This window comes from Eucalyptus grandis, chromosome 2 (assembly GCF_016545825.1).
Source record: "Eucalyptus grandis isolate ANBG69807.140 chromosome 2, ASM1654582v1, whole genome shotgun sequence".
Taxonomy (NCBI): Eukaryota; Viridiplantae; Streptophyta; class Magnoliopsida; order Myrtales; family Myrtaceae; genus Eucalyptus; species Eucalyptus grandis.
The window spans coordinates 39,287,373-39,304,022 of NC_052613.1; the positions used below are offsets into that span (position 1 = coordinate 39,287,373).

Consider the following 16,650-nt stretch of genomic DNA (forward strand, 5'->3'; position numbering starts at 1 on the left):
TGCTATGGTCCCTGATATGTTGTGATCGGCCCCATCATGTGGAAAAAAAGAATCGGACCTCGTGTGCACAGGATAATCCCAGCTCAATTTGCTTGGACACTGTTCATTTTCTCGTGGTCTAAATAAATATCTATCCGAAACCGTGAAGATAAGATCATCATGTTTGCCGGTCTGTTGTGTTTTGAGTTCGTGTAGAATACTTTTTACGGCGCTTTTCGAGGACGATCGCAATGTCGTCTCGGCGTACAAAAATGTTGTATCAAGAACTGTCATAATGTTATCCAGTTCTTGCGTTCAGATCGTGGGGACTCTCGTTCAAGAAGGTTGTGACCCTACGTTTGTTCTGGCGCGCCGTGTACTTATGATCTTGCTTCTTGGGTGAGTCTCTGGACAGTAGTCGCTGTTTATTCGTTCGTGTAGCTGGAAAATCGAATAAAAAATTGAGGATGGAGAAAACAATCCGTGGCAGGTCGGCAGTCCATTCATTAGTTTATTTTCTTTAAAATCATGGGCGCAATTTCTTTTTTCATCCTGCTTTGTTAAAAAGGACTATGAAAATATATCCTTTTTGGCTGAAAAAGGAGAATTCGAGTTTGGAATTCTCTTGCCAGATGCGTTTCTTTGACAGCACTTCAGATCTTGCCATGTCTATGGATGACGAAGACATTTCGATTAGATTTAGAAGCATGCATGCATGCATGCATGCATGCATGACCACATGCATATAAAAGTGCTTCCCTTTTGTTGCGTGTTTTTTTCCGTGCGCGAATGATAAAAAAATTATTCTAATTAATTATAAAAAGAGGTAATTATTGTAATAATCTTGACAAAGAAGACACGATCCTCTCGCTCTGTTTTGATGATATGGGCCCGGTCTGATTGAAGGAGTCAAGAAACTCGCCAAAAGGGGAGGACAAAAAGCCAGCTAAACGACCCCACAAAGTCGGACGGTTGGTGATGCGGTGGAACTGGGAGGCCCGTCTTCTCCGCCGTTGGATCTCTTTCGGCTTAGGACAAAGCAGGAGGCTCTGTGGGGGGGAATAATCTCTAGTGCGCTAGTTTTAGACAAACGTCCGATCGGACGAGGAGGAAGGCGCTCGGCGTGTGCGATGATGTCATTTTTCATTATTTCAGGACCGTGTATAATGTAATTGTCCCCCCTCGCACCTATTAATGAAATTAGCCCAGAAATATAGGTGGTCCCATCTTAGGGGTCTTTTCCTTTTTTGGTACAGCACACGAGATAATATAATTTATTGGATGCTATAATTTCATGTGACCCTAAAGCTCCTATAGTTCCGTTCGTGACCTAACACGAGCCGACCCAATATTTATGTCTTTCCCATTAGTGTAGTTTCAGCTCGTGACCTGAAATTTTGCGGCCCGCGATATGATTCATGGGCTTTTGTCAGCCCACGATCTCTCTCCCCCCGCGCTCCATCTTCGCTGAACATGTCCATTCGATTTTCGTTTTTATACTGTTTGTTTATCAGATGGAACATTCAAACTCGATGACTTCACAGAAGCGCCCGAACCCACGAACCCGATCCATACAAATGTGTCTCCTCGATTGGGGGAACTCTCGTCTATATATGTCCGTTCATGATTTGCGGAGAAGATGCTATCCGCGCGTTCTTGTTCATCGGTCAACTTCACTGTACTTTTCACACGAAATCCTCCCTCCAAATCGTTAACCGGATACGGGTTGCCCGGTCAAGCAAGCAACGAACCAGTTTTGGCGGATTCCAGAAGCAGGGCGCGGTTTGACCGAGCAAAAAGGATAACGATACGACCAGCTGCTTCTTTAGCTGGACGACGTCCACATGATAATAGTTCGACAGAGATGGGACGGAATTCAAACCCCGGATCAAATGGAGTAAATGCGAGATCGTACAATGTATGATGTGTTGACCATGAAAATCAGTGCCGGTGCATTGGACTTTCTTTGCCGGGCTCAAACGTAAAAGGAAGGCACGGTTGAGACAACTCGAGTCCAGCAAAAACAACTCACTCGCCCTCGTCAGAAAACAAGACCTCATTTTCGCCCACACCACTATTCAATCTGAAAATGCGAGTTGGTTTCTTGATTTCCCTTTTTTTCAAAGGTAGAGCCATCTCAAGTCAAAGCTGCACATAAGCACGAGAGGATTTGGGTCGTGGTGTGGATGGCCTAATTGACAAATTTAGCATGTGGAATGCGGTGGCTGCTATCGTCCAAGTCAAACACTCTGCAATTGCGTGTATGCTCAATGGCTGACATTCTATTCCGAGGACGAACAGCGTTCATTGGCTAGCATCGGTTTGCCATGGGAAAGTTCGACTTCCCACCGCCCTTCCTTTTCCTTTACTTATATTCCTGCATCTCGAGCATTCATTTGGGGAAACAACTGTTCAATTTAATCTAATCTGCCTCATAAGACATGAATCAGAATGCCGATGCTAATTAGAGATCCGAAATATGGGTCTTTAGCCTATCGTTCTGAGCTGATGGGAAATAAAGAAAAATTAATCTCTTGCCAATCTATCATGTGTACTACACTTCGTGGGATCAAAGATTAAACGGTACGTGCGTTCTTGTACTTAAGTCTCGCGCAGCAGCTTTTTCAACGACCGACGAGTACACCGGGACTAATTCTTTTCATACCTTTTTCCCCTTTTACTTGACGATTCTCGTATCATGTTCATATGCTTTGATTTTAGTACAGGAGCTGCAATAGTGATGCTGAGCTGGACAGCATTATAAGTCAACCAAACGCATGTAGTGCCAGCGAAGCCACAGGTCCATCGGGTAATCGTGAAAAGCCCACTAGGATGTCCAAAATGGATGGATGGGAGATGACAAGCTAAACAAATATTTAATAAATAAAATGTTATCGAGTCAACCAAATATAAAAAAATGTACTAACCAAGGAAATCCCTAGAAGTCGCTCCATATAAGCATGTCAAACTCTACCATTCGAATTGAATTTCAAATATAAAGTAGCCGTGACGATAAGTACGAAATAAATTTAACGTCGACTTTTCAGTTAACAATGATGGGCAACGATCTAATTGATTTCCTCCAATTTTTCTATTGGCTTACTAACGTACATGCGTAGTGGCTTGACCGTCTCGCGGTTTCGTGATAGATCCTTGTAAATAATGTGGGAAAACTGATTAAGTTAATAAGGGGTGGTTAAAAAAAGACAAGAAGAGGGGGGGAAATTGCGGAGTGCGAGGTGGGTCAAGCGGAAAGGAAGTGGTGGGCATGGACGAAGGTGGTGGCTGAGCAAGGTTTCTCCACTCGCCCCTTATTAAATGATGGCAGCTTTGAATTCCTCCAAATCGCCTTATATATATAATAATTATCATGCGAGTGGAAATTTGAGCTCCTCCTCAGTTTTTTGTTTATTCCGAATTAAAGTAATCTTCAGGACCCTCGAATAATTTCATCGTTTTTTTTTTTTTTTTAATTTTATTTTCTCTCTACAAGCGTGGTGTGCGAGGTTTGCTAATGCAAATTGGTGGCGTCGGACATCATCATCAATGCGTACCTAAGAGATTTTTATCAATGTTCCGGTCTCGCGTAGGGGTTAACGCTGCCGGAGGCTTCGAGCTCCCCATGTGTCCAGGCAGCTTCGTCAACGCGTGTCGGGCTTGCTCTTTATTGATTTCTTTTTCGACAATGGCGAGGAAGGCAAGATGAAGTTTGCTTGCTTGATCGTGAAAAGGACAGAGTGAAGCTAATAGAAAGGCCGCCTTCCTTGGCATGCAAAAACTTTTCTAAGAAAAAGGGGAAGAAAGGAAGAAAAGAGAGGGGAAAAGGTAAAAGAAGTACCAAAGAAATAAAAAGAGAGGAGAAATGACGTACTCTCTACAGCTTACGTTTATATCATCAATTTCCTTGAATCAAATTTGTTAAGTGACAAAAGTACGACTAGAAATAAATGTATACTTTTATATGAAGTAAAACGAACCTTTGACTTTGCAAGGCTCAAATCTTTTTATTTCCTCAAGTATATTCTAATATATTCGTGGACAAATGCATAAGTTAATAATTATATTCCATCTCTTACGCACTTCAACAATAAAATCCGAATCTTTTCCGTCACACAACAATCTTTTTGAGAAGATTTCAGATCTTGAGATTTTGTCTCTCTATGTACATAATCTCTTGATGCGATGCAACTGTACCAATGTCTTCCCAAATTAAGTATTCAAACCTCTAGCGATGAAATAAACTTTTGCTAGTTCAACAAATATCAAAAGTATTTGTCAATGGAAAGAATAGCCCGAATGCTCTTTGGATTGATAATGATCTTGACTTCCAAAGGATGAAAGCACATAAACTTTAATCGGTACGCGATTAGAGGCTGATTTCTTGCATTGCCAAAGGGGGAGGCCATTCTATTTAGGCTCCCCATCAATCAATTTTTGCACATTCCCTTTAAAAGCAAAAAAAAAAACAAAAAAAAAAAGGTCAACTGAATCCTAGTCAACTTTTGAAGGCTAGCGCTTTAAATAGTCAGGTTCACCTAAAACCCTCGCACTGTACTGAATGTAGTGTAATGAGAAATCTGCAGCCACCCGCCACCTCCACTAACCTCATTAAATAATTCCAAAATATTTTTAATTCGAAAATAAAATCTAAAAGATAAAAAGGAGAAAGAGAAAAAAGGAAAACTGCCCAATAAATACAAAACCCACGAATTCAATTTCATTCACGCCAGAAAGAGAGAGAACGATAGAGAAAGATAGAGCCACACTTTGAGTGCTCCGGGAAACCTCGAGTTGACAATGGGCGCCCCGGAGGCAATGGGCGACCGCCACGTGTCGGTCAACCCTGTCCTCGCAAATCAATCCCCGCCTCCGCAAGATCCAACGGTGATTGTGGCACGCTTTTCCAAGGGCGCATTAATGGTTGGGGGGAGGGAGAGGAGCTTTGATATTTGACTTTTCGAGGTTTTACCCAGAATTTATTGACTTCTCCCAACTCTCCCCGACCCGTCCTCATCCGCCGGCCACGCGCCCACCCTCGGCGCGTGCCGGAAGACATTCTGGTCTAGCCCGTGCGCGACCCCGCGCGTGAGGTCCACGCGCTCGCAAGGTCGGCTCTTTCAATCCGCGCGCTGAAGTTTACTCAAACCCGTAACCTTAGTCAACGCCCCACCCAGGAGGGCACAAAAACACATTTCTTTCGTTCCAAAAAACACGACCACCTAAACCCGAAAGAAATAAAATAAAAAAGAAGAATAAATCGAAATCGAAATCGAAATCGAAATCGCTTTTCTTTTTTGGGTTCCCCCAATTTCAAATACCCCCCTATCCTAGAAGTCAACGCCTCTCTCTTTCTCCCCTCTTCTCTTCTACTTCGCCTCCTCTTCTTCTTCTTCTTCTTCTTCTTCTTCATCAGTTTCCTTTCTCCATCAGCGGATTTCCGGTTGAGCATGAATGGTTTATCCCTCGTCATCCACCGCTTGAGCCGAGAGAAGCGTGAAGCAAACCATCGAATCTCCTCCTCCTCCTCGCCCTCCTTCTTCTTCTCCATCCGGTTCCTCTTTATGTCGCCGGGCTTCTGAATTTGTTTGGTTATTTGATTCCTTCGATTTTTATTCTTTTTTTTTTTTTCTTTTGGCCCTCCGATATGGGTAACGGGGTCGGCAAGTTCAGCGTCTGCTTCACCGGCGACGATGACTCCTGCCGGCGGCACGACGTGTCGGTGCTCGTGGCGGAGCCTCTCGACGAGGGGCTGGGCCATTCCTTCTGCTACGTCCGGCCCGACCCGACCCGGATATCCTGCTCCAAGGTCCATTCGGAGGAGGAGACCACCACCTTCCGCGCGATTTCCGGGGCCTCCGTGAGCGCCAACGCGTCGACGCCGCTGTCGACGTCGATTCTCGATTTCTACGCCTACGGATGCATCGACAAGTCCTCGACTTTCGAGAGCTCCACGTCTTTCTCTTCGATCCCACTCCAGCCGATTCCTCGGTGCTCCGTCGGCTCGGGCCCGCTGTCGGGCAACTTCGATCGGGTCCCCGGGTCGGGTCCCCTGGAGAGGGGGTTCCTGTCGGGCCCGATCGAGAGGGGGTTCTTGTCCGGGCCGTTGGATCGGGGCATCTTCTCGGGTCCGCTGGAGAACGGAGGCTCCGATCAGTTCAAGAGGAGCTTCTCGCATGCGGATTCTGCGTTCAGGCACAAATCAAGAAAAGGGCGGCTGATTCGGGGGATCAGGAAGGCGATCTCGAAGAGGATTTCTCGCGGGCAGAACTCGCTCGTCGCTCCGATCAAGGCCGCGAAGGATCCCTACTGGATGTCGGCTGCAGAGAAGCAGCATAACCAGCTTCGCAATGAGAACTCCACGATCAGTAGTCTTTACTTGAGCAGCGAAGGGAGCTTGGAGGATTACGATACGTTGGAGGGGCAGCAGAGCGTTCAGTGGGCGCAAGGGAAAGCAGGGGAGGATCGGGTCCACGTCGTCGTGTCGGAGGAACGTGAGTGGATCTTCGTCGGGATCTATGACGGGTTCAATGGCCCCGATGCTCCCGATTATCTGTTGTCCAATCTGTACCGTGCCATTCACAAGGAGCTCAGGGGATTGTTGTGGGATGATGATAAGTATGATCTTAGCCCTGTTCGGGCTTCTGAAGATTCTAGACCAGACATGAAGGAGTCGCTTTCTCGGGATGAGTATGATCTACCGAGGAATCGGGATGGAGACGCGTGTTCTTCGTGCTTTGAGCAGGAGAACTACCCTTGCGCAAACATAGATTTGAGTTCTGATTGGTCGTCGAAGAGGAAGAAGAACTCGAGTTCACGGAGCAAGCACAGAGGACCAGGAAAGAAGTGGGAGGAGAATCAGAGGAAGTGGAAGTGCGAGTGGGACCGGGAGCGGTTAGAGCTCGATCGGAGGCTAAAGGAACAGTTGAGTCGATCGGGATCGCATGATGGCAGATCGATCAATCACTGTGACGTGTTGAAAGCGCTCTCTCAAGCTCTCAACAAGACAGAGGAGGCCTTTTTGGATATTGCAGATAAGATGGTTGTGGAAAATCCTGAATTAGCATTAATGGGCTCTTGTGTACTTGTGATGTTGATGAAAGGGGAAGATGTTTACGTGATGAACGTGGGCGATAGCCGAGCAGTGTTGGCTCAAAAGGCGGGGCCGGACTATAGGATCGGCAAGGTCCAGCAAGACCTGGAAAAGATTAAGGAAGAAACTTTATATGACATTGAAGCTTCCGATTGGGACCAACCTAGTGGAGTGATCGGTTTGAATGCATTTCAGCTTAGTGTGGATCACAGCACGAGTGTGGAAGAGGTCAGTTTTCTTAACCATTGATTGGCTTCATGGACGATAGATCGGCTGATTAATTGTTGGGGAATTACAATGTATACTGTCTATTTGCTCACTTTGACATGTTTTTCATTGCAGGAAGTTCAGAGAATAAAAAAGGAGCACCCTGACGATGCTTCTGCATTGGTGAATGATCGAGTTAAGGGCTCCTTGATAGTCACTCGCGCTTTTGGTGCTGGCTATCTCAAACAGGTGAGGATGGACATTCTTGGATTCATGACATTATTTGGCCTCTTTTGCCACTATTTTCATCTTTCCATTGAGCATCTAGGTTGTGGATTCACTTTTTGAATCTCCTATGAAAGGGTTCCATGTATTGCCTACCCATTTGATGGGTAAGAAGAATAGATGCTGGGACTTGTTAGGATCAAGATCATGGAAATGGGGAAAGAAGAAGCAAGATGGCGCAGTAGTTGGACTGGGAGAGAGATTGTGCACTATGATGACTCTTTCTAGAAATAGTAACAACTAGAACAAACGATATATTTTCTTGTTTAGGGCAGACTTGTTTGTCTGATGTCCTCAAAGGATCTCCTTGTGGTGGTAAGGTGAGTCCTGATATAGATAATATGATCCCTGGTGCGTCAAAGCAATACATGATGGTGAGAACTTAATGTAGCTATAATGAACCCTAAATGATTCTTGCTAGTAAGACACATTCTTATCAGGAACTTGCCATTTTTATAAGTACATTATTTTTATCGGATTCAAAGTATTTTAGGGCCAGGAGATCTCAGATGAGATCTATTTGCCTATTATGCTCATCCAGTTGTTGCAAAAATCCTTAGGCCATTTTCAGTTATATAAAAGCACCTATTTCTTTTTTGGTTTCTTACATGAGATTTTTTTTCATGGTTTGCAGCCTAAGTGGAATGATGCGCTTCTGAAGAGGTTCAGAATCGATTATGTAGGAAGCTCCCCATACATCACTTGCTCACCATCTCTCTACCACCACAAGTTAGGTCCCAAAGACAGGTTTCTGATATTGTCTTCCGATGGACTCTATCAATACTTTACGAATGAAGAAGCGGTTGCTGCGGTTGAGCTTTTCATTGACTTGCAACCTGAAGGAGACCCTGCCCAACACCTCATTGAGGAAGTGCTATTTCGTGCAGCAAAGAAAGCCGGTATGTGTTGACATAGCCAAAACAAATTTGGTAGGAAATTGTTTACTTTCATCCAGGATGACAGAATGATAATCAAAATTTGGCTTTCGCTTTGTTGCAGGCATCGAGTTTCATGATTTGCTTGAAATACCACATGGAGATCCAAGGCGGCGGTATCATGACGACATTTCCATCATAATTATCTCGTTAGAGGGAAGGATTTGGAGATCTAGTGTATAAAACAGAGCTGCATATAGGAAGATAGAGAGACACGATCTACTAAAAGAACATGAGGCATCTCCTTTTTGCTGTTCCTTTTCCCGGGTCACATCTGTAAAACCAATTCAGATATGCCTGATCTAAATGAATTATTTGTGTATTCTTCTCTCTTCACAATACTAAGTCAAGAAAATAAACACATTTTGCTCTCTTTTAGTGTTCTTTGCCACCGCCTTTCCTGCTGAGAGGTCCAATTACCGTGTGCACGCGTGGGTTTTGCCTGATGGCTTATGCTGATCAAAATCTTGCTTACCAGATAGTGCAAAATGCAAATTCACCGAAATATCGAAAAGTTCATATTTTGAAAAAGACCACCTGACCGCCATGTGAGTTCTCAGAGCCTGCTACGGAGCGAAAGGCCAGACCTTGTGATGAAGGCAAGACACTCGGGGCCCTCCTGGTTGAACTGGTAATAATTTCTCCCGACTGCTAACTACTTTGGAATTGAGATAGTAAATGCAAATTGCAGTTGAGTAGAGGCAGATATGAGAGTCATCAGGTAATAAAGGCCTGGCCTTTCGTTATTAAAATCTCAGGCCAAGAAAACCAGTCATGTCAGTTCCTTTGCTCACACGGAGGGACAATTTTGTACAACTTTCAGTGTCCGAACTTAGCCATTTTCCGTCGAAGTCCATCAACATCATGGCTCACGCGAAATTTCACGGTACACAGAGTGAAAGAACCTCGAATGATATTTTTACAAGTTCAGGTTGAATGCCTCTTTAGTGGTCCTGCTTATAGTGGGCCATAACTGTCTGGAACTAGACAATCGGGGCTAGTCCTAAGCATTTCCTGATTCGGGTGTTTTTTTTTTTTTGTGGTAAGAAACATGGTTCGGGTGTTGGCTCCTCCAATTGTGAAAAATTCACGTGTTTCATCCATTGTGATCTATCATAGCTCCAATACCAGTGCTAAGGGTAACAGGACCTTGCCTGAGATTCAAACCCGATCGCCTAACTCCATTTCAGAAGCGATTTGCATTGATTTGGCAAGTGAAAACGCTTCTCGCGTTTGCTCCTAGCTCAGCTAAGATGACATGGTTTCTCCACGCTTGACATTGCCAACCGAAAACTTGACCGACAAAAGTTTCTGTAAAACACAGTAGCCATTTGGTTATCCTCCATTTCGAAAAAGATAGGTGTCTAGTCGAGTGCATAAAGATAGTGTACGGAACACTTATGAATCCCATTCCACCGACTTTTCTTAATGCGCTCAGGGCAATGCCAATTATCTCCCGCCAGGTATATCAGGTTCTCCTCCATTTCTAATTTTCTAAGTAATTAATCCAACAGTTAACCCCAGAATGGCGCCAGGAGATGGTGATGCTTCCTCTTCTTTCTGTTCTACATCCATTAATCTCCTCCTCCGGTTACTGTGTCTCCTCCATGAGAGCATTTCCTCATCCTTATATTTTGTGGGTACAAAGTAAGAGCAAGAGTTGGCTAACAGAGGCATGTAGGAGCTGCTGAAATGAAGTTTTAGTCATATGAAATTAAGAGAACGGATCGGGAGAATACTCAACGAGTTGGAATCTTTCAATGGGTTATTGCCTGTGATTAGCTGATATGGTGTAGGAATGCTACGATAAATCATGTAAAAAAAGGAACAGAAAGAGAGCATGCATGATCAAGTAATTACGCGACGCCGTAGTCGATGATGTGCATATCACAAACGCCAAAAGAAATTTACTTTTCATCATAGGGGCCGGCCAGTCATTTTATGGAGGTATCATCCAAGGACAAAACAACTTACAAGAATACATATGCTTGGTGCCGACATTCGCAGGCATGGACTTTTGCGAAAAATATTCCCCGAGTGTCTATGTCGTGCGAGCATGTGAAAGTGTCTGTTCCCACGTTGGTGTGCGTTCTGCCAACACCTAGGATTTAAATGAGCAATTGGGATCATTATTCCATGCTTTTCTTTTCTTTTTTCTAAGACGATGGACGTCACTTAATAATGAAAGTCATACATACGTGTATGTGTATATATCCATCTCGAAATATATGTCAGATCGCTTGAATACTAGACCACGAACGACATCACATATGTGTACAATCACTATCCACTCGACATAGTTTTAGCCCTTCAGTCGGAGCTTCCGTCGACCCAACTCCGCATCTACTCGGCATGGTTTTGCCCTTTTCTTCTGCGCTTTCGATTGATCTTCAATCTTCTTTCTAAGCACTTTCGTTCTTCACAAGAATGCTGCGCAACCCAGGTCAACCTAGGAGTCAGCGAAGACTTTCATGTGGTTCCGGAAAATTCCTTAGAACTTTTAGGAGAAGATCGAAAAAGAAGTTTATCCTTCTTGGAAATTCTATGGTACATTTTACAGGGTCATTAAAAATTTTATCACGTAAGTTTAAATAAGATAAATATCTAAACTCGAGTTAAATCTCCCACTTTCTTGATCAAGTTAAATCAATTTCTTTAGATAATCCGAATTAGTATTCGGATGCGATGTTTCTTCGTCGAAGGACGGCCAACGTGATACCAGCACAGCAAGCATTGCACGTTCTCGTCGGTCCGATATCTTGTTTTAGATTTGTGCATAGCCTTGGGCCTAATTTACAGGGACCAAAACCCAGAAAAAGCCCTCGGCTTCTAGCGGGCTGATCCCTTTATTAATTATGCAGGCTTGCATTTAACACATCTTTTGGTGCTTCCTTTGCTCCAATTGTTGCAAAAGCGTTCCAGATTTATTGGGGACAGTATAAAAAAATACTAAACTTATTCTACTGATATTAATTCAGTCCAAACATTTCAATTAGACTAATTTAGTCTCAAACATTTCTACATAATTACCAATTCAATCAATTTGACCAATATCAACCGAAAATTGCTAACATAGATGCCAACTGACTTACTTGATACAATCATAGTTAACGTGGATAAATTTTGCGATATTTAAATATTGTCCCAATGAAGTCTAACTTGCCAATTTTTTTTTTATTTTGTTTACATCAATGCTGATCATCTACATAAGACAACTGACATCCATACTAATGATTTCTGATCAAAATTGGCAAAATAGACTCAATCAATACATAGATCAAAATGTTTCTGATTAAATTGGTTTAGTTGAGGGATTTATAATTGAATTGATACCATTACAAATAGGTTTGTGACTTTTTTTAATACTTTCCCCCAAAACTATTTGTTCCAAATCATTGGAGAATGGCAAGAATTATGTTTCACATTTTAGAAGCATCATTGCACCGAAGCTGATGAACGAAAGATGATGCATGTTAGAAGGTTCCAATCCAAAAGCTTCAAGCCAATGGGTAAGAGGGACTGCATATATATATATATATGAATAGCATATAAATTCTATAATTAAGCGACATGAGATATATTAATAATGCATATGCTTGCCGATCCAAAAGTATTTGGCTCTAATGCCATCTCAAGTTTGAGTATGTACACATTTGTCCTCAAAATTTAAACCATTAGAGGATGGACAAAGATGTGGTGCATTTTAACATTAAGTAATGTCCTTGGGAAAATTGTCTAATTAATTTACGGATGCCAATTTAATCCTAAACTTTTTAACATTACCAAATTATTTCTAAACTTTTATGTGAAATTCCAATACAATCAATGCAACCTTTTGCCAAAAATCAAGAAAATTGTCCAAAAAGTTCTAAATTTAGCACACATTGACCAATTCAGTTTCAAACCTTATCAATTGAGTCATAAACCTTTTTATTTTTTATCAGTTGAGTTCATTTAGCGAATTTTGATTGAAAATTGCTGGGGTTGATGTGGATAGTGTTATGTAAAATGGTGTTGATGTGGATAATTTTTTAATAATATTTCATGATTTTTGAATATTTTATGATTTTTTCTCTTTTTTTCTTTCTTTTCCCTTTTGCTTGTGGTTGGCCACCGGCCACCAGCCATGGCCAAGCCGGTTGACCTTGCCTAGGCAGCCTACCACATGTGAGGCACAGACAAGCGAGGCAAGTCCCAATGAGGCTCACCCTTGCTCAGGCGAGACTCAGCGATGGTCCTTTCTCAATTTCATTTCTCCTTTGTCTTCCCAAACACGAGTGGATGCGAAATGTAACTAGTTAGTCCGAAGGCCGACCGGATATTTTGGCTCTCTAATTCTGAATTTTGCATTAGAGGGGATCGCTTCTATCCATCAAGATCGTCCATTCTATCCGTTAATAATAATAATAATAATAATAATAATAAAAACCATCCTCATATTAATCAAACCACTACTTTCTCATGACTCGACTTTTATCTTAGGAAACTTGCGACCAATAATCAAACTTAGAAAATCGCTTTGGGGGCAAAGATTCACTAACGTTACCATTGGAAACCCACCATGGAGTAGGGAGTTCGCTCGTTTTCGACTCGGTTTCCACTAGCGACCCGAGTTGGGGGAGACGGCAATTCCAGACTGTCCAAACTTCAAATTCAATTTCAAACCGAACAGAAGCCTCAGGACTATATAAACACTTCCACATTAATCAAGATGTTGACTTCGTCACCTTCAGCAGCTTACATGTGGCGAGATCTACGCACGCCCCACTTTTCTCAATAGCGATTCCTTCTTTGAATTCGTCATCCAAGGACACCCTTCATCCAAGGAAAAATTGCCACTTTGTGTCTTCGTTGTCATTGACCATTGACAATTTCCACATCTGATGTCACTGGTGGATTAGTTGTGCTTTTCACTTGGGTTTGGCACTAACTCCATCTCCCGAAAATCTGATCTGAAGATCTCATTTCCCTCGTCGTCTTCAATCCGAAGTGAGCATGTCGATCTTGAGCAGAAGCGATCCCCACATGGGCAACCCATTGTTCCACGAATTCAAGAAGCAAGCTTCCTTCTTTCTGAAGGAGAAGATCAAGACCGCCAGATTGGTCCTCACGGATGTCACGCCCGCACAGCTGTGAGTTCTCCTTTCCCCAGTTTTCGGTGATCACTCTGCTTATGTTTTGTTGGAATGTTTCGGAGCTTGATCTCCCGTTTGGTTCTTGTATCGTCGGATTTTGAATTCTGAAGGTTGACCGAGGACGCGATCAATGGAAATTCATGGAGTTCACCGGACACAAGAACGCTGGGTAGGATCTCAAAGGCAGCTTTTGAAGTCGATGATTACTGGAGGATTGTGGATATATTGCACGACAGGTTTGCCTTTCTTCTTTTCTATCTTTCCATGTTCTTTTACCCATACGAAAGATCTTAGATCGTCCTCATTCACGAGAATTACGAAGTGAAATTTCGCTCGTGTAAACTTGGGTTATAAATCAGGTTGTCCGGATTTGACAAGAAGAACTGGAGGATCTCCTACAACTCTCTGATTGTGCTCGAGCACTTATTGACCCATGGACCAGAAAGCGTGGCAGAGGAATTCCAGAGCGATAAAGACGTCATCGCGCAGGCCGGGAGCTTCCAATACATTGATGAAAAGGGGTGGGTTTTCCATACTAGTGCATCTACTTTTGGCAGAGGAAAAATGACCCTTTGGCAGGCTCAGGAGATGCAATAAGAACTAGAAAATACACGGGAAGCTTACGCTAAGGCATAATAAGGACGCGAATTAGGCTTTTTATTTATTTATGGGGTTTTCATTATCTGAGATGCAGATTGAGTTAAATTTGGTTTTTTCTATTGTTTTATTCCAAGATGTGTTTTTTTTTCTTCTTTTGATGGAATGCGCCATAAGCTGTTTCCATGAATGTGTAGATTCAACTGGGGTCTAGCTGTCCGAAAGAAATCAGAGAGAGTACTCAAGTTCCTAGAGAAAGGGCCTCTTCTCAAGGAGGAGAGGGAGCGAGCTCGGAAACTGACCCGGGGGATCCAAGGATTCGGAAGTTTCTGCCAGCGGACTTGCTCGACGCAGAGCACCCCAGAAGATTTTTCATTTAAACCCTATGGAAGATGCAATTCTCAGCCTGAAGACCAGGAAAACGAGGCCCCAGAGGGAGAGCTGACAAAGAATGCTGGAGCTTCAGAGCAAGACACTGACAATGGGAGAGTATTTCCTCGTTCTGCCAAAGCAATGGAGAATTCGAGTGGCGATGATGCTTCGCTCGAGATTTACTGCTCCGGGACGAGTTTCAAAGAGAACATGGAGCCGAGCAAGGAAGCGAATGCGGTGCAGAAACACAAATGGAGCTGCATTAAGGAGTCCAGACCACTTCTGGATGGTAAAGGTGATGATTTCTGCAATGCGGTTGATGCAGAGGGTGGTGATCACCCTTTCAATCACGCCGAGCATGAGTGCGCAGACTCCCTTATTCCTGTGGGAAACTGAATTGGGCAGGGAAAGCTACTGAGATTTTGAGGTAATAGGCACCGTAGTTTCGTGCCTGCAATGTCAACTAAATGAAGTGGGTGAAGGTCGTGCATTTCTTGTCATCTTGGCTCGATGTCACCGCTAGTGTAAGCTTGTTCTGCTTTTGATAATGTAAGAAAACCAGCTGCCGCGACTTCAACAGCATCCCTGATGATATTTCTTCCATAGCTCGTGAACGTCTTTCTGCTTCATGTTGCTGCTCGTCGGGAGATATATCTAACATCAACTCGACCCAGTTACCAATGAAGACTGCAATAGTTGATGCATAGTGGAATAAGAACGCCATAAGTGACATAGCTATTATACGGCGATTCTAATTTTACTATATAAAAATCATTTACTTGGGTGCTTATGACATTAATTTACTATATAACAAACGTTCGACATGGCTCACTAACAAGATGAAATCAGCAAATGAGGAATTTAACGACGTTATTTAAAGATCCATCTGAAGAACCCAAATTCAATTCAAACCAAATTGACAAAGTAGGTGAAGAAATCTCGCTACTTTCAACCCAAAATTGGGGTTCTCAGAGCAAGTGGGGGAGAGGGAGGGGGGCATTTGTTCGTGTGAAGAACCTTACCTTTGAAAAGAGATTATCTTACACATTCTTCTCTCTTTAGGAGTCACCATCACCATTTCTTTATTTCGTTTACCAACAGAGTTTGGGCTCTCAGAGGAAGCGCAAGGATAGAGAAGAGAGCGACAATGGACAACGGGTGAGGGGCGGCGTCGAAGTCCCGGGACTACGCTTCCAAGCCAAAGCAAAAGAAAACAAGGCGAGAATGAGCGATGGAGGGAGACAGAAGAAGTTCAGTAAAATTTTTCCTATGGAGTCTACGATTTTCATAGAGATAGAGAGACTTCTTAAAAAACGTCAGCCATTTTGACAGCTCTTGTCACGTAGGACGAAACGTAAAACTATAATTTCTCTAAAAAGCCAGATTGACTTAAAAAAAATTGATTTAAAATGTCACATGAAATGAATTGCCAAAATAAGTACTCAATTGAACGATTCACACCAATGTGCCACTTATATAAGCATAAAGAGTAAGCCCTTAAAGGTCTTTTTAGGGTGATTTAGTAGCAATTTTGTTACCGAAGTTTCATGTTCGGTTTTGAATTAGAGACGTTAAAAATGATGAATCAACGTCGACTATAACCCCTAGCCCCCCTTTTGTACCATTGAATCCACAAGTACCGGCGGAGGATTAATTTATGATTAGAAATGATTTTTTTATTTTGTTTCCGAAAACAATTTTCAACCATTTTAAGGCGTTTTGGTAACAAATTTTAATCTAAACCATTTTCTTTTACTTTTTTTCCCTATCTTTCTCTGTTTTTTTTTTTTTTTTTTGGGGTCAAATTCCTTATCTCTCTCTTCTTCTTCAAGCTTTGGTCAGTCACCTGCGTCTTGTCAGCCAAACCTCGACTGAGCGCGCCTTGTTAGCCAAACCTTCATTGAGCAAGGAGCCTTGCCTAGATTTGGGAAGGCTAAGCTCGCCTAATCGCAGCGAGGCTCAACTTCTTTGGGCTACCACAAAGTCAACCTCGCTTTGGCCAAGTGACGCTGACCTCGTGGTAGCTCGGCGAGGCTAAGGCTTGGCCGGT

At 43.0% G+C, this 16,650-nt stretch overlaps 2 protein-coding genes across 2 annotated transcripts; both read left to right on the forward strand.

The window, feature by feature from the left end:
- The first annotated feature begins 5,286 nt into the window (after positions 1–5,286).
- Positions 5,287–8,874, forward strand: LOC104432739 (probable protein phosphatase 2C 23). The gene is made up of 4 exons (XM_010045258.3): positions 5,287–7,297; positions 7,412–7,525; positions 8,196–8,460; positions 8,561–8,874. The coding sequence occupies exons 1-4, from the start codon at positions 5,624–5,626 to the stop codon at positions 8,677–8,679; spliced, it is 2,172 nt and encodes a 723-aa protein (XP_010043560.2). The 5' UTR covers positions 5,287–5,623; the 3' UTR covers positions 8,680–8,874.
- Positions 8,875–13,225: 4,351 nt separating this feature from the next.
- LOC104432740 (epsin-3) lies at positions 13,226–15,205 on the forward strand. Its single transcript, XM_010045259.3, has 4 exons — positions 13,226–13,628; positions 13,742–13,867; positions 13,991–14,152; positions 14,426–15,205. Exons 1-4 carry the CDS (start codon positions 13,492–13,494, stop codon positions 14,994–14,996), a joined length of 996 nt encoding a protein of 331 aa, XP_010043561.2. The 5' UTR covers positions 13,226–13,491; the 3' UTR covers positions 14,997–15,205.
- The last annotated feature ends 1,445 nt before the right edge of the window (positions 15,206–16,650 follow it).

Bases quoted from the DNA above. Each gene is read 5' to 3' on its own strand.
- LOC104432739 (XM_010045258.3), top strand. From the start codon at position 5,624: ATGGGTAACGGGGTCGGCAAGTTCAGCGTCTGCTTCACCGGCGACGAT. The intron at 7,298-7,411 runs GTCAGTTTTCTT...TTTTCATTGCAG, and splicing joins ACAGCACGAGTGTGGAAGAG to GAAGTTCAGAGAATAAAAAA. The intron at 8,461-8,560 runs GTATGTGTTGAC...GCTTTGTTGCAG, and splicing joins TCGTGCAGCAAAGAAAGCCG to GCATCGAGTTTCATGATTTG.
- LOC104432740 (XM_010045259.3), top strand. From the start codon at position 13,492: ATGTCGATCTTGAGCAGAAGCGATCCCCACATGGGCAACCCATTGTTC. The intron at 13,629-13,741 runs GTGAGTTCTCCT...TGAATTCTGAAG, and splicing joins GATGTCACGCCCGCACAGCT to GTTGACCGAGGACGCGATCA. The intron at 14,153-14,425 runs GTGGGTTTTCCA...ATGAATGTGTAG, and splicing joins CAATACATTGATGAAAAGGG to ATTCAACTGGGGTCTAGCTG.